The sequence below is a fragment of the Lagenorhynchus albirostris genome, chromosome 6 (genome assembly GCF_949774975.1).
Source record: "Lagenorhynchus albirostris chromosome 6, mLagAlb1.1, whole genome shotgun sequence".
Taxonomy (NCBI): domain Eukaryota; kingdom Metazoa; phylum Chordata; class Mammalia; order Artiodactyla; family Delphinidae; genus Lagenorhynchus; species Lagenorhynchus albirostris.
Window position 1 is genome coordinate 63752517 of NC_083100.1, and position 23631 is coordinate 63776147.

At 41.2% G+C, this 23631-nt stretch overlaps 1 protein-coding gene across 3 annotated transcripts in view; it reads left to right on the plus strand.

Moving 5' to 3' along the window:
* STK39 (serine/threonine kinase 39) overlaps window positions 1–23631 on the plus strand; it is a 301230-nt gene that overhangs the window by 62806 nt on the left and 214793 nt on the right. For all 3 annotated transcript variants that reach the window (XM_060152718.1, XM_060152717.1, XM_060152716.1), the window contains exons 3-5: window positions 14555–14663; window positions 17987–18128; window positions 19321–19376. In XM_060152718.1, coding sequence (XP_060008701.1) covers window positions 14555–14663; window positions 17987–18128; window positions 19321–19376 — 307 coding nt within the window. The remainder of the gene's footprint in view (window positions 1–14554; window positions 14664–17986; window positions 18129–19320; window positions 19377–23631) is intronic.

Consider the following 23631-nt stretch of genomic DNA (forward strand, 5'->3'; position numbering starts at 1 on the left):
TATTTTTTGTACAGGGCAACTTGTACTTCTTCTAAATAAAGTACATTACATAAATAACTGGAGCTTGTCGGTGTGGATATGACTGTAGTACCACTGGTTGGTTGAAGGAACATTTGCTTTAGGCTTAGCTGACTCATTATTAAATGAAGAGCTTGGCAAATGGTTATTAGTTGCCCAGCAAACTGTGAAGGGTTTGAGAGTTTAATCTCATAAATATAGTTGTCGATCCGCCTGCCAATTTTCTTTTTTTCCTTTTGGTCATTTATTTGAGGATAATAGAATAGTGCAGTGGAGGAGTTAACTGATTGGTTATCCCAGCACTAATCCCAGGACAAATATTAGTCCAATAGCTCCATACACGCTACAAAGTGTAATGACAGTTGGCTCCCGATGAAGAAGCCTTTTGTTAAAGCCTACATTGGGGGAATGGAATGTCATTAACAAGAGCTTTTTTGTCTTTACTCAGAATATAGCTTTTCCTTCAGGCATAATTACAGTACACAACTATAGTATAAATTAAGTACTAGGATAAAGCTGTACTTTTCCAGATCTATTTGGTCTTACATTTCAAATTAGACTACACAAGGCATAGTTTTCACTGGGATTGAAGCAGCGGATTGCCTTCTATAACTCAGATTAAAGGAAGGGCTTCCACAACTTAATGTTAATTTCCAAAAAAAAAAAAACTTTTTTTTTTTGGCATACATTGAAGGCTTTTACTCTCTTCGAAATTTCAGCTGTGCTTTGCTCTTACTGAAATTATTACTGCATACTTCTGTTGCTTGTTATCACAGTGACCAATAAAATTGTGCCTTTGTCATCGGACCAGTTTTCAAGATCACTTTCCGGAGTGGAAAAAGCTTTAAACAAACTGTGGAGAGAGCTGTGTCCTGCTTTCGCCACTAACTTGTTTTTCAATTTTCGTCAAGTTACCTAACGGCTCTGCACGCTTTAAAAAGAGCTGAATCCCAAGATCTCTAAGATCCCGTTAGGAGTCCTCAAGTTCTGTGGCTATACAAAGTACACATTAATTTTTAAAAAACCTTGGAGTATACATTTATACTTATGCCCTATTTGGAAATAGCACTCTTGGCCATGACAACTTTGCCCATGACAGTTGTATTTGATCGTGGTGTTCTGTTGGAGGTCTCACAGCCATCTTTTTACCACCAGCAGAATATTTATACAGAATATGTGTAAGGCTTGTGTGTACTTGTATCTGACAGCTCTGAAAGCAGCCTGCTGGGCTGATGCTTTGGTCTGTGGTTCCTACCAAGCTGTCAGTTGCCCAAAGCTTCCGTGTTTTCCCCTTGCTGACTTCTTACCAGCAGTCGGCTGCCAGCGATGATAGCTGTGTAAGGGTCCTAGTGGAGGCATGAGGGAGAGACTGTCATTCCGGGCCATTTTCTCTATTACCCCGGCACCAGGTACCATAGCTGTGTCATTTGGAGTTACTCGTAATTTAGCCAGAGCTGTCACTGTGAGGACTGGTGCTTTTATGGCTTTGTGCTTGGCTCCATTAATCTGAGGTCTTAAGATTTACAAGTTTGCTTATTAGCAGTTAATTTATTTCTTTCGTTCTTCCTCCCTGCACCCCCGTCCCAGCAATGCCCATGTTGTGTTAATGGAGTATAGTGTATGTGCATAATTATCTGTTTTTCATTTTAAAAGATGTATTGATTTGTTGCTCGGATCTTTCCTTAATTTTGAACCTTTGACCTTTCGATGTCTTGCTATTTCTAGGGATGGGGAGAATGGCTCTGGTTGTTTAGGACACAAAACTCCCAGGTCCTTTGCAAACAAAAAGAAATGGAATTTACAGTATAGGCTGCCTAAAGTTGTCAGGCTTCTGTAGCCCAGCTATCGGCCTGTGATTGTGTGGCGCAAAATTGCTGTAATCCTTTTCGATTTCTAATCCTGCTGCTGCTCGCGCTTTTATTATCTCTGTGGGTTCACATTTTGGCAGTGTTTGGACATCCGGTATCCTAATAATCCTTTAATTCTGTGTGTGTGTGTATTATATACAGGTCAGTGCCTTGTGTCATTTCACAAACTGTGCCCTGTGTTGACTGGAAACCATTGTCCTTATAAGAAACAATGGCCGCTGGAATCCTTATCTTGTGGGAGTGTTATGTTATAGAAGTCACAGTTATCAGCTATTTGCTGGCTACAGGAACAGCTGCCTCCCCTGTTGAAACTTCACCTCCCACCCCTACTGTCTGCCCTGTCCCTACCCCGCTGCCCTGACTTCCATAGGTGGGATTTACCCATGGAGGTTGGGTATGATGGCAGAGAACAGTTTTGGAAAACTGGCCCTGGACTCTGCTTCTTTATGTGATGGAGGCTGTCCGAGTTTTCCATGGTCATAGAGTTTGTTCGAGGTTTGACTGAAGAAGATTCGAGTGGTCATGATTTCTTTTCCTTTTTTTAAATTTATTTTTTAATTGAAGTATCATGATTTCTGAAGCAAAGTAATAATCACGGTGTCATCTTCTCTGAGAATGAAGGGAGGAAAAGAAATGTTCAGTGAGATCACTGGTGCTAAACAATTGGTAATTTAAATAAAATTTATGCTGTTGAAATAAGTACTGTAATATCCTCAGAGATACTAATTTATTTGGTAAATACTTGAGTTTCTCCATTGTGCTTAGGCCCGTAAAAAGGATGAGTTTGGGGTATATACATGAGAGGACAAAGGTATACGCTCACTAAAAATTCATTTCATTTTAACAATTAGATTAGAACACCCTAGAGTAAATGTTTTCCTTGGCATCACATGAGTAGCATTTAACCTACTCAGTCTAAACTAATTGTTTTTCTATGCATTGTTTTGAATTTTCTTATGTGTTTTTGACTTTGGCTTATACATCCTAATCTTGCTAGGTTTGATGATCTTGGTGGTTAATTTTCCAGGAGCCAAGGGGTTTTACTGGTCTGTTCTATATTCTTAACCATCCCAACCTAGATACTTTGATAATTTCTGAGAGTTGTTAATCCCATGTTTGTTGTTAACCCCATATTTTGTTAATCCCACAGTGTTAAAAATGACTAATTATAATTAGCTTAACACCCTCTGGGAGATATAGTTTTAGAGCAGAATTTGTTCACTCCATAGTTATTAAAACCCTGCTAGATGGTAGGCACTGAGCTAGATGGTAGGCACTGAGCTAGATGGTGGGAAAACAAAGAGGGGTCTTTTTTGTTGTGGAGCCCAGGGACTGGCCAGTGAGTCTCTTCATTTTGGTACTGGGTTGGTGAGATGTTTGAGCTAGGAATATCTTTCTGCAGATTTCCTCTTTATTTGTCTAGAAATGGGTTAGCAGATCGATAGATTCTCTAATGTGTACTCCATTGAGGAAGTTCTTGCTTTCCAGTAGGAACCTAAGGCTTGCTAAGTGGGTCTGACCCACCGTCATGCAGACTAGTATATTCTTGTTGAAGATGGCCTCGAGGTTTCTTGAAAGGCCTTGGTTCTCTGGTTTGTGGTCAACCTCAAAGGTTAGGGATGCTACTCGAGGGCACACTTGGCTTCCGTTAAAATTTATTACGTGGGTGGAGAATTTATTCCATGGTCAGATGACTTTTCTGAAGTCATCTACCTTTTTCAGTCTCTGTTAAACCAGGTGACAGTGAATTCCATAAATGTGACACAGTCCTTCCTTTTATTTATCCTAAATCCCACTTTTTTCAGCCTTCAGGGCACACTCTCCTTTAGTTCTACCCAGGGATTGTTGACCATTTTGGGTCATCATCTTACTTGACTTTATGATTTTTAGATTTTAATCATATCCTTCTCAATTTTTTTTCTCTAGACTAGAATTCTCATATTTTTAGTCTGTCCTTGGTACTGAGTCACAGAAAACTCAGTACCATTTTCTCATTCTTTAATTTACATCAGTGCTATCAAATCTTACAGTTTAGTTCTTAAGGGCAGGAACGCTTTAGGTGTAGGAAAAACCATGGCCCTGGACTTGGACAAAGTGCTTATTTCTTAAAAAACACCTATGCACCAGTGATGAATGCTGCAATTTGTGGTAGAGGGAAGATTGCTTCCTGGGTCAGAGGGCCTGCATTCTCCACTTGGGTCCTGGACTTGGGATGAATCACTTTCACTTCTGGTGCACAGTCTCCTCATTTGTTCAATAAGGAAGTATACTCGAAGGCAAAAATTTATTTTCACCACCAAAAGTTCTATGATTCTGTGTATTTAAAAATTAATTCTTTTAATGAAATCCCCTTTTAAAATCATTTAAATAGAAACACTAATTACTAGCAAATTATGCTTTATAATTCAGGATGCTTTATAATTCAGGATAGCGTCAAGTCACTCCAGTGTTGTGGTGTAACGGTAAAAATTCACCATAAATTCGTAGATTTGGGTACACAGAGGGCCATCTGTTTCTCCTATGTACATAATGAAAAAATTTCTCAGTCTTGAAATAGAACAACTCTAGCATTTGCCCTTCTCTTCCTGTATCATCTTATAAAGATATTTTGCTCTCACTGACAGTATTTGTAAGTAAATCGTGCTTACATTGCTCAGAACGAAGCCCTGCTCATTTTGCTTTCTGCTATAGTGCTATTTTATTTATATATTTATTTTTTAATAAATTTCTTTCTTTCTCCTCCCGCCGCCCGGCGCAGGCTTCTGATTGCAGTGGCTTTTCTTGTTGTGGAGCACAGACTCTAGGCACGTGGACTTCAGTAGCTGTGGCACGTGGGCTCAGTAGTTGTAGCTCACAGGCTCTAGAGTGCAGGATCAGTAGTTGTGGCACATGGGCTTAGTTGCTCCGCAACATGTGGGATCTTCCCAGCCCAGGGCCCGAACCTGTGTCACCTGCATTGGCAGGTGGATTCTTAACCACTGCGCCCCTAGGGAAGTCCCTATTTTATTAATTATTTTGCTTTTCTCTTGATCTGCAGTTCCCTCTGTACTCCCCTTTCTCTACCCCTGACCCTTTACCTTTTCCCCCTCACTCCTTCCATACTTTCCTTCCATTTCTTTAGAGGAATGAATTAGCTATGATTTGTAGGTTATTTTGGAGAATAAAGCTCTAGATATTGACTTTGCCCAACGGTCATTTTAGAGAATAGTTATCTCCTATTATCTGACACAGGCTTCTCTCTTCCTTTTAAAATTAAATTATAGTATTTGGGGACCTCTAAGCAGTTCCTCTAGTCAGAAGGCGTTTTTTCCCTTTTAATTGAGATTTTAAAAAATGAAGAAGAAAATTTCTTCTGGTGCATTTTAACCCAATCTCTGTAATTGTGTTAATACTTTCGCAAATCTTGTTTATTATAGAAAAAAATTTATACCAGTTTGAGGACATCAGCTTAAAAAGCTGGAAGCTATAATGTATGTGTTTTCTCTGTTGTGTCAGTGAAAGTACTTTCCATTCTTTTTGAACTAAAGAACTTTCTAATTAGTAAATTAATTATTCATATCCCAGCACATCCCTTGTGATATGTGGTAATAAGTTGCATTTGGCTATTTCTTGTAGAATCTTTTGTTCCAAGGGTATAGCGTTAAAATATAAGCCTACTTCACTGAGTGTAGTACTATTTTGAGCATTTCAGTCTCAAGTATTACATTTTATAGTGTCATTTGTCCCTTGCCACTTGGCTTTGTAATTATTTTCATATGATTTGATGTTTGTGCTTACCCAAGTATAGTCCAATTGAGGGCAGAATTAGAAATGAGAAACTTTTGGATAATTTGAGGACGTACCATTTTGTTTTGTTTTGTTTTGTTTTGTTTTTTGCGGTATGCGGGCCTCTCACTGCTGTGGCCTCTCCCATTGCGGAGCACAGGCTCCGAACGCGCAGGCTCAGCGGCCATGGCTCACGGGCCCAGCCGCTCTGCGGCATGTGGGATCTTCCCGGACCGGGGCATGAACCCGTGTCCCCTGCATCGGCAGGCGGACTCTCAACCACTGCGCCACCAGGGAAGCCCAGGACGTACCATTTTTAAGAAATTAGAGAATATCACATATGCAAAAGTAACTTATTTTTACAGCTCTAAAGTTACATTAGCTTAGGAATATGTATAATTTGGCTGGAGAAAAATAATTTTCTTTTTGGAACGTTAAATTTAAAAGTTATAGCAGATCCAGATAATAATTAAATATCCTAATTGAATTTACTTTTAAGTATTCTTATACATTTGTTAGAAATGGCTTGCTAAAATGTTTAACATCTCTTTTTTTTTTTTCAAAATGTAAACAGAAATTAACATTTCAAGGCCCCTCAGGTTTCTGGACTTTAATGTGCTTGGTAACAGAGAGACCCAGTACATACTCATTTTCAGAGTAGGAGAAAACGGGGAAAACATTCCCAGATTGAATGAATACAACTTCAGTTACATCTTTTTTTTTTTTTTTTAATACTTCACTTTTGCCATCCTCATAAACTTCTGGAAAATGTTATTGCTTGGGTTGAGACAGATGGTTCTGTTCTTTCCTATGTTATTGTCTTTCTTATTTTGGTTTGATTATATTTCCACAATTAATTAAGCTGACTCTGAAAAAGAAGGACTCGGAAACAGGGAGAAGGCTGAAGAGTGTTCAGCGGGGTTTCTGCCTCTGTTCCCTGGCAGAACCCCAGACTGCAGATCATACCCAGGCGTGGGACACGGGAGGCCGCAAAAAAGAAACACACGTTTCACCTCACACTCTTATCCTTTGGTGATGAAGGCAAAAATAGCAGCAGTGCTGAAAACTGGCCTGGAGGTTTCTAGCAGCATTAATTGGCTGACAAGAAAGATGCTTCGTGTTTCTGTTTTTAACGAAGTCTTCGACTTTATTTTTCCCAGTATACCCAGTCATGGACAGTTAAATGATCAGATAGCAGTTGTTGATAGCTGAGTCTGATTCAGATTCCTGATGGCCAGCTTAAGAGCTCGCAGAACCCATAAGGCATCCTTGTTACTGTTTGCTGAAGAACTTTTTCAGCCAACTCTGAAAGAAAATGGTTCTTCCCCATTGAACTTTGCACATCACTCCTTTACTCTTTGCTTTCTTTCCTCTCCTCGGAAAGAGTTATTTTCTCTTAGTGAAAAATAACTATGGCGGCGACTTTTTCATTTCCAAGCAAAATTCTTTAGTTTTTTGGGGAACAGTTTTTGCAGAATGACCATCATTCATAACCAAGCAGATAGGCCCTGGGATGGGCATTCTGTTCTGTCGGAAGTAGATGTTTACCCTTTGTGATTTCTCTGCTGATTTCAAGGGATTTTCCAGACCTACCTCCAGCTCCCCTGATACTTTACCTTTTACAACTGCTCTCTCTAGTTTTAAATACTTCTCCACAAACACTGATTAAGGCTATCACAAAATTTGTTTCCCTTTTCCTTATTTCTTACAAGTGTTTCCCTGTCTTCAAAACATCTAGACTTCCCCCATTTCTAATCCTGTCTTCAACTGGACTGTACTTGGATAGACAGATACCAAATCATATGAAAATAATTATAAAACTAACTGGTGAGGGACATTGGTTGATTTACTCATAAATAGTATAGGTCAGAATATGTGACTTAACTCTTCCTTGAGTAGGTTTTTTCCTATTGGTACTCTTATTTTAAAAGAGGCAGAAGTTTGCTGCATATGTGGCATTTAATTTTTTGTAATTAAAAAACCCTCACAATGACATTTTTCATGATTGAAAATGACAGTCCAAAAAATACAGTGCTCTTAGGAGAGCTTTGTCATCTTTTCCTTCCAATTCTTGGCTGACATTTGAAATCATTGAAGTTTATGGGTTTTTTTTTCTTTTTCTTAAAAAAAAATTCAGCTACTTACAGTATTGGGTTACTTATGAATGTTGATGAGCTTACCCTTCATAATGATGCTGATGTTATGGAAGTGCAAGCCTGACGACGACTTTCTGAAAAGTGTTTTCAATTAACGCGGTTACCCTCATATCATTTAAGGAATTCTTTAGATGCTTGGAGGGTGTTGCATACATTTTAAAGATGTATTTGGTTATCTCTTGCATTTGGAAATGTACGTTTTATTTGATAGTATTTGTGGGTCATATATTTATTTTTCCTTTTTAGATTAAGCTGCAGTGTGGAAATATGCTTGGGAGGTAGATGTTTCTCTCAGCATTTCATTGAAAGAATGAATGCATCTCAGTGCTTAGCTGGAAAGCAGCGCTTCTCAGCCTTCACTACACAGTAGAATCACCTGGGAGCTTTTGAAAAATTTCATTCCCAGGCTGTGTCGTAAACCAATTTTATATCAGTGTCTCTGGGGCTGAGATCCAGGCATTGGTATTTTTTAAAGCTCCCGAGGCGATTCCACTGTGCAGCCAAGGTTGAGAACAAGTACTTTAGAATAAAGTTAGAAGTAGCACCTCCTCAGATTTAACTGCACATGGTGTTGGAACTTGGGTGGGTGTGACTTCTCAACCAAGGCTGAGTAGGATATTTTGCCACCAGTATCAGATAAAGAAGAATTTATTTAAGATTTAGCTAAGGTATTAAAATATGCTAATTTGGTTAAGTATAGTTTACTCTTTTGAATTCAGGATCCATTTAAATCTCTTTCCTTTTAGCACTTTGTGAATCGCATCGTCTTCAGGACAACAGAAACTAGACTTTAACTTTTTCCTAATTCTTATGTCTCCAAGCTCTTTTTTGTTTCTCTTTGTTCTTTTGAAAGCTTTGCATAAGTATCTGTTTAGACTTCTTAATTGCAAAAGCGTTTGAGGCAGCATACTAGATACATGAAGTATGATAAGGTGGTATAAATTAAACACAGGACGAGATACTAAGGGAAAACACAGTTGAGGATGTTGTAGAGTTAGGAATGAAGCGAAAAACTCATGGCCCGATGACCTGGACACGTGTTACAGGACACTCCTTGAGCCAGCAGGGCACAGAGCATGTTCATTATGTGACGTTTCTGTGGGGAAGGGTGAGGGCTGCTGCTAAGGGCTGTCTCTGTGCCTCTGAGACTTCAGTCGGGAACGTGGGACACATGGGGTTAGTGATCAGCGTGGGCATGCTCACACACAAAGAAGGAACTGAGACCTCGAGGGACTGACTTTCAACCTTCCTGTCATGTGCTAGGCCTTCTGCAGGGAGTTGTATAGATCTCATTTTGCTTATTTCACAACAGTCCTGTGTAGATGGCACTATTAAGCTTGTATTACAGAAAAGGATTCTGAGGCTCAGAGATGCTGGATGACCTGCGCAGGTAATCAGGCTGTGGTCAGTGGCAAAGCCAAGCTTCCAAGCCAGCTGTGTCTTAGAGTGCAGCCCTTCCGAAGTGGCTCCTGCTGGCTCACATCCCTGTTAATCATGGTTCCTGCTTATTCTCAGTAATAGTAATAGGAGAAAAAAATTTGGGGGGGGATGGTCAGACAAAGGCCATATAGCAATATTAGAAAGTTGCTCATAAATATTTAAACACAGTTTTTTTTTTTTTTTTAAATTTAAAACTGTCTCGGCTTCCCTGGTGGCGCAGTGGTTGAGAGTCCGCCTGCCGACGCAGGGGACGCGGGTTCGTGCCCCGGTCCGGGAGGATCCCACGTGCCGCGGAGCGGCTGGGCCCGTGAGCCATGGCCGCTGAGCCTGCGCGTCCGGAGCCTGTGCTCCGCAACGGGAGGGGCTGCGGCGGTGAGAGGCCCGCGTACCGCAAAAAAACCAAACCGAAACAAAAAAACTTCCCAGTTTTGGGGATTTTAGGGGGTAGTTTTTTTCCTCCCAGCTCATCACATTTTCAGGGTAGGACGCTTTATGTTTTTTTGTGCAGCCAAACCTAGTTTGTCCCATATAAGAGGGATGTGTCATGTCCTGTTTCGGCGAATTCATCCGGGCTGGGCCAGCAGCAGTGTGTGGGTGTCCCTCTTTGATCTGCCTTCAGCCCACATCGCTCCCAGCAGAGATGCTGCTGTGGCTGCCACTTTGGTGCTAGCAGGTGGAACGGGTTTTTACTTGCTGCCCCATTTTAGGTCACTTTTCCCACTCTTGTGAAATTTCACTTGTACTGCGTTTCAGGTGAAGCTGCAAGAGCAGATCCAGCTCTTCAAGCCACTGGGAAGCTTAAATACCGTGCTGTGGCTTGGTTTGGCACTTGATGACATGTCTGAGTCAGATTTCACTAGACTTCCAAGGGAGCCACTGTGTTACATTCCTTGACTATAGTTTTGGCAAATGTGTTGCCTGGGTTTCAGAGTTCTGTGAGTTCTTCCAACTTTGACCTCATGTTTTTCTCTCGCTTTGAATTTTTTACCCTTTCCCGTAGTTGTGAAATTCAAACCACTTTAATCCCACGATCTCCCACATTTCCAGCTTTGCCTCCTACCCCTTTCACGAGGTCTCACTCAGCTAGGCCTCGCCACCGGGCCTGTTCTCCTACCCTTCTTTCCAACCCTGGGGCCTGGGTTGCAGCCAGTCGTCTGTGCTCCTTCCTTTCACATCCCCGCCACCCGAGGGCCTGTCTGCCTGCCTTCTGCCACTTTGTCACTCAAAGTCTGGTTTCTGGACCTGAAGCATCAGCATCAGTTAGAAGCCTCTTAGAAATGCATAATCTCAGGCCCCACCCCAGACCTACTGGATCAGAATATGCATTTTCACAAGGTCTGCAGGTGATCTCTGTGCACATTCAGGTTTGAGAAGCGCTGCTCTAAGTCACACATTTTCCGTAGATTGTGTCCTAATTGAGGGAATAGAGTGTTGGAACCCAGGTATTCTGTAGGAAGAATTGAATAAAAAGAATTCTTTTTTCATCCATTTATTCATCTTTGGGTGATACTTTGGTTACTTTTAGGGATGGAAGGGATGAGTATGTTTGGGGGTAAATGGCTTTGCCTACCCATGTGGGTAAAGTTAAGGCACTGGGAAAAGCTTGGATAATTTAGTTGATAGGCTGTTACCAAGAAAGGATTCATACAGCAACCATCATCACTGTTGAAAGGAAATGGGGAGAGTAGTTCTGTAGAAAGAATATTTGACTCAAGTAATAGTTATATTTTTCAAGTTATAAAAAATATATAGGGGGCTTCCGTGGTGGCGCAGTGGTTGAGAGTTTGCCTGCTGATGCAGGGGACACGCGTTCATGCCCCGGTCCGGGAGAATCCCACGTGCCGCAGAGTGGCTGGGCCCGTGGGCCATGGCTGCTGGGCCTGCGCGTCCGGAGCCTGTGCTCCACAACGGGAGAGGCTGCAGCGGTGAGGGGCCCATGTACGGGGCGGGGGGGGGGGGAATATATATATATATATATATATATATATATATATATATATATATATATATATATATATATATATAGTTTTGGCTGGGTGGGGGTCCTCTTCCAGGCTGCAGACTTCTCTCTGCTTCCTCATGTGGTGGAAGGGGTGAGCTGGCTCTCTGAGGTCTCTTTTATAAGGGCACTGATCTCATTTATGAAGGCTCCACCCTCATGACCTAATCACCTCCCAAAGGTCCCACTTCCTAATACCATCCGTTTAGGAATTTTGTAGGGACACAAACATGCAGACCACAGCAAAATTATAAATACAGTTGACCCCTGAACAATGCAGGTTTGAACTGTGGAGGTCCCCTTATACTTGTTTTCTTCAATAGTGAATACTATAGTACTACATGACTATGGTTGGTTGAATCTGAGGACACGGAGGAATGAAACCTTGGATACCTAGGGAGGATTTTTGATGAACGAAGGGTCGGCGTCCCCTACGTTGTTCAAGGGGAAACTGTATAAAAATTTTGTATCTCTGTAAAAGGCAACTAAGCAAAAGGTTTATATATAAATTAATTTAAGGGTTGGATAGGCCGGTATAACACCTATTTCTTCCTTTTTAAAAGTGTATTTCTACCCTGTTTGTGGAACTATTACTTAATATGGGGGTTCAGTGGTAGCACAGGTCATATCCCAAGGCAGAGTGACCGGTGTTTTCCCCTAAGGCAAGTTTCATCGTGTCTTTACACATTAGAGGCTCTACTGCATGGAAAGGCTGTGTAGTAGAATAGGTGGCGTAGAAGTGGGGGATATGGACTCCTGGCCAAGCGGTGAAGAGGGCAGTGAGATTATGAGTGGTCAGACTGATGCAAGTCCCACCTGTCTTCTCAGGACCCACCTCTTCTTTGATCTGCCCTTACACTGCTCATAGGGGTATATTAGTAGTGGTAGTATCTGTGTCTCTTCTTTTTTTTTTTAATCCTCAGGACTTTTAAATATCCAGCTGGTACCTCTAAGGCCCTGAAATTTGAAGGAATAGAATTTGATAAGTTACATCCATAGGCTATCTAAAACAGTTTCTCCATAGGTTAATTAAAAGAGTTTCTCTCTCTCTCTCTCTCTCTCTCTCTCTCTCTCTCTCTCTCTCTCTCTCTCTCACACACACACACACACACACACACACACACACACACACACACACACACACACACACACACACACACACACACACACACACACACACACACACACAGAGAAGCTCACTGCCATCATCTCAGAGAATCTGATCCTCTGGGTAGGAAGTGATACTGGCCATCTAAACGCAAAGGTCTAAAAAAAACGTGTTTTCCCAGACTCTGACCCGGCTTTGCTTCCATGCAAAAGAATTTCCTTTCATATGAGCACCGGTTGTTGATTGTATGCTTTAATGATTTAAAAGTTTGGTGTTAGAGAGCTAGAAAGGCATTCATTTACATCGGATATAAAATGGTGAGAATGCAGAGCACACACACTTGGAAGACACATTATTCTCATTTCTGTGAATAACGGGGGCATCTGTTTAAACTGGACCCTACATAGAGCTGCAGGCCTTCAAAGTGGGCCATCCCCACACCGAGCAGATGCTAGCCACTTGAAATAGGAATGCTGGTCAGCGTTCCATTTCTCCTTCAGAAGCGTCTTACGGTATCAAAACCTAACACCAGAAACAGATGGAAACTGGACCTTAGGTTTCAGATCTTCTTCAAAGGACAGGAGGTGCTGAATTGAAAAGTGTTAGATTTAGAAAACCTGTGATCAGTGAAGGGGATGAGGAAAATGATGAAGGGGAAGTGTTGTCATATAATGCAAGGAAAATAGAAAAATTAGTGATTTTCTTACAAGTTTATCCATGATAAAAAGCACCTAAATAAATGCATGTATTAAGATGTATATATGTGTTATATGTCATGGTATTTAGGCCAAGTTAATTGACATGTAGGGTCACCTTAGTAATTTGAGGATTAAAGTAGTACTGGATATATAAAGATAGCAGCTCAAATTGGAATATTCTGGTTGGCAACTTTCAGTTAACGCAAAGTAGACACTCATTATTGAAAATATTTACAGGATGCACAGATATACTTTTATTTCATCATAGATACATAATAACATAAGTGAAGTTTCTGTGATGACTTAGGTTAGTCATTCTTGTGGCTTTTGGTCAGCACCTTGAAAGTGAGTTACACTGGTCTGGTACCTTTGATTGAGGGTTAGCATTCAACTGACTTTTTTTTTTTTTTTTTGCGGTACATGGGCCTCTCACTGTTGTGGCCTCTCCCGTTGTGGAGCACAGGCTCCGGACGCGCAGGCTCAGCGGCCATGGCTCACGGGCCCAGCTGCTCTGCGGCATGTGGGATCTTTCCGGACCGGGGCACGAACCCGTGTCCCCTGCATTGGCAGGCGGACTCTCAACCACTGCACCACCAGGGAAGCCCTCCACTGACATTTTATAGGAGTCATGTGGCGGTAACATAAAACAGCAAACCAAAACCAACATGAGCTTGAGTATTGCAGAAAACTGTGGCTTGTTGAAGTTGCCCATGTGTTTGGTTTCAAAGCTTTGTTGTTTTGTCTTTTGATAAAACTTTTTTCTAAACTGTGACCCACAGAGCATTATTTTCCTGCATTGTTCCTGTGGATTCAACTATGACAGTTTGTCTACTGCAGGACTTCTCAGAGCCTTTGACAGTACTAACATACCCTGTGACGTGACGCCTGTAAACTGAGATGTAGTATCTGATGTTGCCCAAGCTTATTTCGTTTTACCAGCTGCCTCTCCCACCCCCACCTTGCTTTTTTCCTTGATGGAATATCTACCATGGAAGATAGTTTGGGAAATGGTACTCTAGCATTTTTATAGGTAGTTTTTCATGTACCATCACAGCAGTGCTCAGAAACAAGCAGTTTTGTTGCCCCTTTTTGGATGAGTGAGGAACACCAGGGTTCAGGTTGGCACCAGGACCCAGGTCTCCTAATAGCTCGCCAGTCTTTTATCTCTCTGTCGAGGCTTTGGGTTCAGGTAGGAGGCACTTATCACATATGGCCCCTGGGGGGGGTTATAGAGCTGTGTGCTGATCTGAAGTTCCTCAGTCCTGTGGCTGGTCCTCAGGGCTCTGGGGTCTCCTGTAGAGGCCTTCCTAATTCTAGCAAGTTGATAACGAGGGTGAGAGAGTTAGTTCTCGTGTGGTTTCTGTGAAATAATGGTTTAGGCAGCCCCTTGCCCAGGTGTGCTTTAAGTAGGAAAGTTACCCAGATATTCAACTATGGTTCACTTGTGTCTTGCTTCCCGATTTTTGCCCCATGGTACATGTCATGTTTTGCTTTTTTTATAGAAAGAAATTCAAGCCATGAGTCAGTGCAGCCATCCCAACGTAGTGACCTATTACACCTCTTTTGTGGTAAAAGATGAACTTTGGCTGGTCATGAAATTACTAAGTGGAGGTAAGTGGATTTTGTCATTTTTGTTCGTTTGCTTGTTTTCTTTTTTTCCTTTTGTGCGAGTCAGCATATTGAATAAGACTTTAGATTTGATCCCCTTACTCCCGTATTTATAAGTTTTCTTGGTTTATTCTTTGCCTAGAGAGTAAAGTCCGGATTTCTTCACATTGATATTCAGAGCCTTTCATAATTCAGCTTAACGTGTAGAATATCTGTGTCCTCTTTTACCCCGGCCTTCCAGGTGTGGGTGAGACTCCCCAGATGCCTTCTGCCTTCTGATGTCTCCGTGTTGTTACTTAGCCCCAGATGTCTGTCTGTCCTTCTCCATGTGCCCAAGTCCTGAAAGGCCCCATCCTCTCTGTAGCCACCCCTTACTCTCTTTAGAAAAGTTAACCAATCCTTCCTCTTTAAAGCTTTCATCCTTAACGTTATTCAAGTCTCTAGCGCACTGTAATGAGTTATTTCAGTGTGGTTTACTAAAGGTCCGTAGTGATGGAAATGTTCTGCGGCTGTGCTATCCAGTTTCTACTAGTGGCTCTTAAACATTTGACATGTGGCTAGTGTTACCCAGGGACTGAATTTCTATTCAATTTTAATTAGCTTACATTTAAATAACCTCAGGTGGCCAGGGGCCTATTGTATTGGACAGTGTAGTTTTAGATTGTGGATTTCATGAAGAAAGCATGTGGGAAGGTGAAGGAACTTTGCCTGTCTAGCCTCAGATCACTGAAGTTAAAAAAGCCACGGACAATTAAATTTTTAAGACACTTTCCCATTCCTGTATTTTATCTCTTTTAATCTTTGAACGTCACGCTTTGATAGGGGAGGATAATGATAACGGTTGATTTTCTTGAACACTTCCTCCGTGGCTGGATCCTGTGCCGGGTGATTTACTGACTTTATTTCATTGTAATCTGGACAACACCATTGCATGGCAGGTGCCCTGATCCCTGTGTTTCAGAAAGGACACCAGAGCTCAAGAGAGTTAGGCTGCTTGCCCAAGGCCACACACGTCGTGCCTGTTAGTGCTGGGATCTGGACACGTAAAAGCTACCCTGCGCTGCAAGTATCATCACCTTCATTTTACAGACCCGAAAACTGGAGCTGAGAAAGCCCGAGGGATTCCTTCCTAATACCCAGCATCCCCATACCTCTCATGTGTTCTGTTTGCAGGGTGTCCCTCCCTGTATATCCATCTTACTGAGACGTGAAGTATGGTTAGGAGTAGAGGAGAACATTTGGTGGTACCTGGACGAAGCCAGAACTGACAGTGCAGGGTTTATTTGGTGGAGCCCATTTTTATCTGCAGACCCAGTTCAGCTAAGGCTAAATCAAGGCAGCATCACAATTAAAAAAATTTTTTTTTTTAGAGAAACTGTCTTGGATCCAGCAGAGGCCCTGCAATGAGATGACGAAGGCATTGTAATTGCCTTGGGTCTGCTTGTGTAGGTCTCGGTAGGGAGCCTGGGAGAGCTTAGTTTGGTTCTGTTTCCAGTCTTGTCAATCCTATTAGTTATTGTTTCCTTGAGTGCTGACTCTGGCTTTTAATTAAAAGGGAAAAGAAAAATGGAAGGAAAAAGGAAGCCCGTTGGAGCCTACCGCAATGTTGAGTGTCAGGACTGCTTCTTGGTTCTGCTGAGGGTGGTGCTGTATTGATAAGATGATCTTAACCTGGCCTCTCCTTGTAGGGGGTCCACTAACTGAGGAGACAAGAAATTCTGGTGACCTGGGGCCCTGTGGATTTTAATTCCTCTCTTTATTTTTATCCCAATTAACCTTTTATAAGCTTGAGAATATCCCCTGTGCCCTTTCCTAAGGACTGGATAGAAAATTTCATTGTCTTTTTAAAAAGAATCCAATTTAGTCTCCCCTGGCCCTAGGTAAGAGGAACAGGTTTCCACAGGAAAGGGGAATGTGGGCAGATGTAGCCTTTCGCTCATTTTGCTTTCAGCAGGCCAGAAATGCATGCATGCCTGGTATGGTATATCCTTAAAAGAAAAAATTAAAATGTTTTTGGAAGTATCGTTTTCTAAATGACCCCCAAATCCAAGAGTCAATGAATAAAGAGATGTTTGTTTCTCCCTGAGGGGAAAGGTATGCATTTGTTTTCTTCTATATTATTTTATTACATCAGATCTCTTACTGAGTGGCAGGTGGCTAGCCTGGTGTAGTAATATCTGATGGGGAAACTCAGTCCTCTTCTTTTTAGCCTGGAGCCATGTTCGGGTCCTGAGATAGGCTATTTGGTAACTCTTCAGAAGTGTTGAACCCCCAGGTAATTATGGCTCTTAAGGTGACCGGGAAGTTTGGAATATTAATTAACATGTGTTGAAGCATGAATTCACAGTGCCAAGGATACTAATCTGTTTATAGTAACAAAATACTATGTATTTATTTCTTTATTATTAAACTCTGTACATCACGCCTCAAGTAAATGTAAATGAAGATTGCCTGGAGTCTTCCAGGAATCTTCTGGTTATAAGCAGGGGTCTAAAGGCAACAGACATTTTTTCTCTCCTCCTACCTGAGGTTAAGGAAAAACTGTGCTTCTTTCTCTCAGCAGTTCCCTGCTGTCTTTTCTCCAGGCCTCTTATTCCTTTCTTTTTCAGTTTAGACATCCCGAACCCTCTTTTAATCTGTAACCAGTTGCATGTCTACGGAAAAGGGACTAACTGTGAAGTGGCCGTGGACAGTCTTCTGCTTCTTGACCCAGAATCCCTCTCATTAAGTTCAGCTGGATGTGTGCTTGCAAACTTGGATTTAGTGTTTTTCTGGTCACGGGCTACCATGCAATTGTTTGTATGCCTTGGGAATATTTGTGTTAAATAAACAAATGAAAACTATATTTTGTTGTTCTCGTTTAGCTTTTTATTTTTCTAAGGATTTTTAAAAAAAATGTATTATTTATTTATTTATTTAATTAATTAATTTGTGGCTGCATCGGGTCTTAGCTGCGGCACACGGGATCTCCGTTGAGGCATGCGGGGTCTTCGTTGTGGCTTCTCTCTAGTTGTGGCGTGTGGGCTTTCTCTTCTAGTTGTGCACAGGCTCCAGGGTGCGTGGGCTCTTTAGTTTGCGGCACGCGGGCTCTCTCGTTGAGGCGCACGAGCTCAGTAGTTGTGGCTCTCGGGCTTCGTTGCCCTGCGGCATGTGGGATCTCAGTTCCCTGACCAGGGATTGAACCTGCGTCCCCCGCATTGTAAGGTGGATTCTTTACCACTGGACCACCAGGGAAGTCCCTCGTTTAGTTTTTTAAATAGGGAGGACTATTCTGGAAAGGTAATGAAGGTGCTTATACAGTTGTCTAATTCTTTCTGTCCACTTAGGTTCAATGTTGGATATCATAAAATACATCATTAACCGAGGAGAACACAAGAACGGAGTTCTGGAAGAGGCAATAATAGCAACAATTCTTAAAGAGGTTTTGGAAGGCTTAGACTATCTACACAGAAATGGTCAGATTCACAGGTATGACCCCTGCAGAGATGTTTAAATTCAGCTATTCATATCTTCAGTCCTAGTTAGTAAAGAACACTAAGGAAACACACCTCACAGGTAGGTATTGACATATCTCTAACTTAGGTAGTTTAAATAGATGGGAACAAAGTACTTAAGAACGAAACAAGAGAACAAGTTTTGATGAATTATATTGGTGTATTGGTTTATCTGCTTTCACTGAAATAAGAGTAGACTACAGAAAGTACTGTGGGGACTCAAAAAAAATCAGTTTACATTTTATACTCATTTGAAGTATACTCATTTGAACTGGATAGCATCTCTAACTTTCTAATGCAGGCGAGAGTGTTCCAAACATTTAATATGTTAATTATTTTTGACGTGGTGGAAGAGAAGGAGGGGAGGCACTAATTTCATCTCTTTTGTGGCATAAAATGCTAATTCTTTAAATAGCTAAACAGCATCGCATATGAGTGCCTGATGCTTCAAATGGGTTAGTGCTCCTTGGGCTCTTAGGAATTGTTGCAAGTAAATAACCACTTACCACTAATATGAATATTGCAATTCCCTTGCCCTGAGCTATAAGTGAGCTGTATGTTTAATGGTATCTATTATGTCTTTCAATAATTAGAAAAATATTACTTTAGAAGGCAAACTTATAAATTGTCATTTTTCTTAAGTGTTAAGACTACTCAGCACAACTTCTACATAGTGAAGAAATACGTTACAGAGTATTGTAATTAGTATTTACCATCAGTCTCTCCCCAGAGGAGAGACTGATCAAATCCATTGTTTCAGAGGCTGAGGGGATTGATTGGAAATTGCATCAGACACATTTAAGTGGAAGTAGAACCGCTTTACATAGACTGGGCTTTAATTCTTGATAAAATGATAGTATTGTGTGTATATGGCAATCTGTAACTCTGTAACATGAAATAATCTACTCATTATTGTTTTAATTAAATCTGGATAATGATATCACATAAACTGTTCGTTACTAAAATCCTAATCATCCCCCAGGAGCAAACTATAAAATCACAGTGTACCTTTGTAACTTTTAAAATCTGTGATATAATTTTAATATTTATAAAATAATAATTTTGTCAAACATCTCCATTGTATGATATGTATTAAAGTCTCCCTGAGTGAATATAATGTCTGTACTCCATAATTAAATTCTCTCTTTTTTTTTTTTTTCTAATAGGGATTTAAAAGCTGGTAATATTCTTCTGGGTGAGGATGGCTCAGTACAAATAGCAGGTAAAGCTGGCAAAGATAAAACATTCTTTACCTGTTTACAGAAGTGTTAGGGCTTCGAAGAATGTAGACTTGTTCCTAAGAAATGAACAAATTGCATGTAATCTGTGTTTTTAAATTGAAGTATAGTCGATGTACAATATTATGTAAGTTACAGGTGTACAGTGTAGTGATTCACAATTTTTAAAGGTTATAGTTATTATAAAATATTGGATATATTCCCTATGTTGTACAGTGTATCCTTGTAGCTTATTTTATGCATAGTAGTTTGTACCCCTTATACAGTCCCTCCCCCTTTCCCTCTTCCCCTTCATGACCACGAGTTTGGTCTCTATATCTGTGAGTCTGCTTCTTTTTAGTTATATTCACTAGTTTGTTGTATTTTTTAGATTCCACATATAAGTGATATCACACAGTATTTGTCTGTCTCTGTCTGACTTATTTCATGTAGCATACTACCCTCCAAGCCCATCCATGTTGTTGCAAATGGCAAAATTTCATTCTTTTTAATGGCTGAGTAGTATTCCATTGTATGTACCACTGTATCTGGGCTGCCCTATCATAGAATGTTTCGGTCTGAGGTATAACATGTTTTCCTGCTATTTTAGAATGTGGCCTTTTAATAAAAAACAATTTTACTTTTAATTTTTTTATATTTTCTACCTTCCAGATTGAGTAATGGTGATATTTATATAACCGTAAGAAGCACTTTTGAGAGTTTTTGGTTGAGTTTGAAAGTTTAAAACCATTGTACACATTAATTTTAAACCTTTTATTTCTCAAGAGGTAGCTGAAAGAATTGTGAACTCTTAAAATCTAGGGCTTATTTTGCTGTTAAATTTGACCCTTCATAGTGATTCTTGACAGTTGATAGGCATGGCAAGGCAGTAAAGGTCAAATGAGTGAGAGCCTCAGGCGGGAGCCTTCTACGTGCAGAACCTCTCATTTTGTTAATGCTCCTAGAATAGCCTGAAAGGCCTGGTTTACAATGTAGCCATGTTCATATCAACTCTTGTGTTACGCCCGGTCTTGGAAGGTCTGTCTCAGCATCCTCTCAGCCATCATTGCTTTGGGCATTTTTGGCCGAACAGCCCTTCTCCGTACTGGACTGTCCCTGTCATCGTAGGGTGTTCAGCGTTCTGGCTTCCGGGCATTAAATATCACCAGCAGCACGTCCTCCCAACATCCTTGGTGTGAAGATCATCCATCTAGCTTGCGTTGTTGACGAAATGCTGAAGATGTTGAATCAGCCTAACCTGCTTTTATTTGAGTTGGAGTGGAAGAGTCCTACCTTCTAGCATAGGTTTAGGGTCTTTACATGTCTAGTTATTAGAGCAAAGTTGATGGCATTTCTTCATCCCAACTCTTGTTTCTAGACAAATCTGAGGATCTGGGGTTATTATTAGAAATGTGAGAGTTCAGCAGAAAACAAACCCACCCTCAACACAAAGGATAAGCCTTGAGTCATCTCTTTGTTTCATTGTCTGCCCCTCTCTCGGTACCAGAGGACCAGTCAGGTGATGATGCCCTGGCCTGGATGGCGAGCATGATGCTGACCTTAGGCTCTGTATTTAGTTAGGTACACTTACGGGGACCCTTACTGAGTTATTTTTTAAAGAAGAGACAAGGTGTCTTGAAAATACAAAAGGGAAACTGAGAATTTGTTTCAGATCAAATGTTTCTTCCCTAGGGACCTAATAATGGAAGTGTTATCTTGTATTAGTCCTCCCCTTTGAAGAGATAAATTCAGTCAAGTTCAATACCGCTGGGGAGGCACTTGTTGTGTCAGTTAAGCACAAAGGCTTTGGAATCAAACAGGCCCAATTTACTACCCACTGTGCAACATGGGGCAAGTTATTGCATCGCTAAGCCTCAGTTTCCCCATCTGTGAGACGGTGATGATAATGCCTATCATTCAGGAAGACGTGGATTTCCTGTGCAGCTATTGAATCATAGGATTCAGACCCCTGTAAGTGCAATGTGCTTTTGGGAGTTACCGAGTGTTCTAGGTAGAGAGGAGATGCCAGTTTGCAGTCGGGAGGTATTTCTATACAGGCATTTTTATTAAATTGTCTAAAAAGATCCTAGAAGAAAGGACCTTAATCTGTAAAACTCCAGTGAAAGTCTTCCCTGGTGGCGCAGTGGTTAAGAATCCTCCTGCCAGTGCAGGGGACACGGGTTCGAACCCCGGCCTGGGAAGATCCCGCATGCCGCAGAGCAACTAAGCCCGTGTGCCACAACTACTGAGCCTGCGCTCTAGAGCCCGCGAGCCACAACTACTGAGCCCCCTTGCTACAACTGCTGAAGCCCATGTGCCTAGAGCCCGTGCTCCGCAACAGTAGAAGCCACTGCAATGAGAAGCCCGCATACTGCACCAAAGAGTAGCCCCTGCTCACCGCAACTAGAGAAAGCTGCGCACAGCAACGAAGAACCAAAGCAGCCAAAAATAAATAAATAAAATAAATAAATTTATAAAAAAAACCACTCCAGTGAATTGGTAATGAATTTTTTAAATTAAAAATATATATATATATATATTTATTTATTTAGGCTACACCGGGTCTTAGTTGCAGCATGTGGGATCTTTAGCTGTGGCATGTGGACTTCTTAGTTGTGGCATGAGTGCGGGATCTGGTGTCCCAATCAGGGATGGAACCCGGGCCCCCTGCATTGGGAATGCGGAGTCTTACCCACTGGACCACCAGGGAAGTCCCTTTTTAAAATTAAAAAAGAATTTTTTGGCCGTGCTGCATGGCATGCGGGATCTCAGTTCCCTGACCAGGTATCAAACCTGCGGCCCCCTGCAGTGGAAGTGCAGAGTCTTACCCACTGGACCACCAGAGAAGTCCCTGAATTTTTAATTTTAAAGAAATACACACATTTGTACCTATTTTGTTACTCATAATTTTATATTCTCTGTTTTACAGAGGATCTTCCAAATTGTATACGTTTTATGTCCCTTGAAGCCTGGATCCACCCTTGCTTACTGTTGTTGCATGAAGTAAATGAATGTGAGAAATGCTTAGTGTGACCCCCAAAGTGTCAATAGACAGGAAAAGACAGTCTAAGCTTATTTATCATGATAGTGACGGAGGTGTCCCAGTTAAATATGGTATGTGGTGTATCTTCACTATGGAAGACCTACCAATGGAGAATGAAAAGTTCTCTGTACACTGACATGAAAAAAAATCACCAGGCTACGTGGTTAAGTGAACACAACAAGGTGAAATACAATGTATATAATATGCCACCTTTTGTGAAAGAAGTGGGGAGAAATAAGAATATATGTATTTATGTGAAGAAACATTAGAAGGATAATGGCAGTGGGAGCAGGGGTGGACTGCTGAGTAGAGACCTTTTATAACATTTTGAATTTTGAACCATGTGGAAGTATGACCTAGTAAAGCAAATGAAAAGAAATGACTCAACAAACTTAATGAACTCGCAATAAGTCAGAGCCGTTGTTAAACCTTTTATTGTGGAAGTTATCAAACGTAGCCCAAAGTAGAGAAGAGTAGGAAGAATCCTCTGGTACCCATCACCTGGCTTTGGTCCTCATCAGTCTTTGGCCAATTCTTGATTCACCTCTCTTTCCCCTCCCTGCTTTGGAGGCTCTTATCATTATTGATGCTGACTTTTGTTCTTGAGTCATCTAAGTTAGTGCCTTATGTATGCGTATCTTGTCCTTCCTCTAGAGAGTGGCCTTTATCCCACAGGCTAGGGACATTATGAAGAAAAGACTTCAAGTAAACAACTGAAAGCTTCAAACCGTCCAGCATCAGATAGTCTAGCTGTTAAGAAGATAATCTCTGAGATCAACTGGCTTGGTTGAAATTCCCTGGTTACCACTCAAGCTCTGGGACCTTGGTCAGGTGGCTCAACGTCCTAAAGACTCAGTTTCCTTAAAGGGAGATACAGGTATAACCCACTTCATCTTCTTTTGTGAAATCAAATGAGTCTCTTCGTATCTAGCAGTCTTATAACAGTGGCTGGCACATTATAGATACACAGAAAATAGCAGCAGCTGCTACTGCTAATCCTATTACCGCTACTGTTTCTACTGTTAACTACTGCTACTACTGTTACTCCAACTGACAGGATCGCACCGACCCCCTCTCGCACTGCCTGGAGGTCATATGTACCTCAAATTTGTCTTGCAGGAGGTTCAGCTTTATGCGTTATAAAAAGGGGATGCTTATTAATTATGGAACTTGGAAGCTAATGTCATTAATCTTGCTCTAAGCTGATAAAAAAGTAC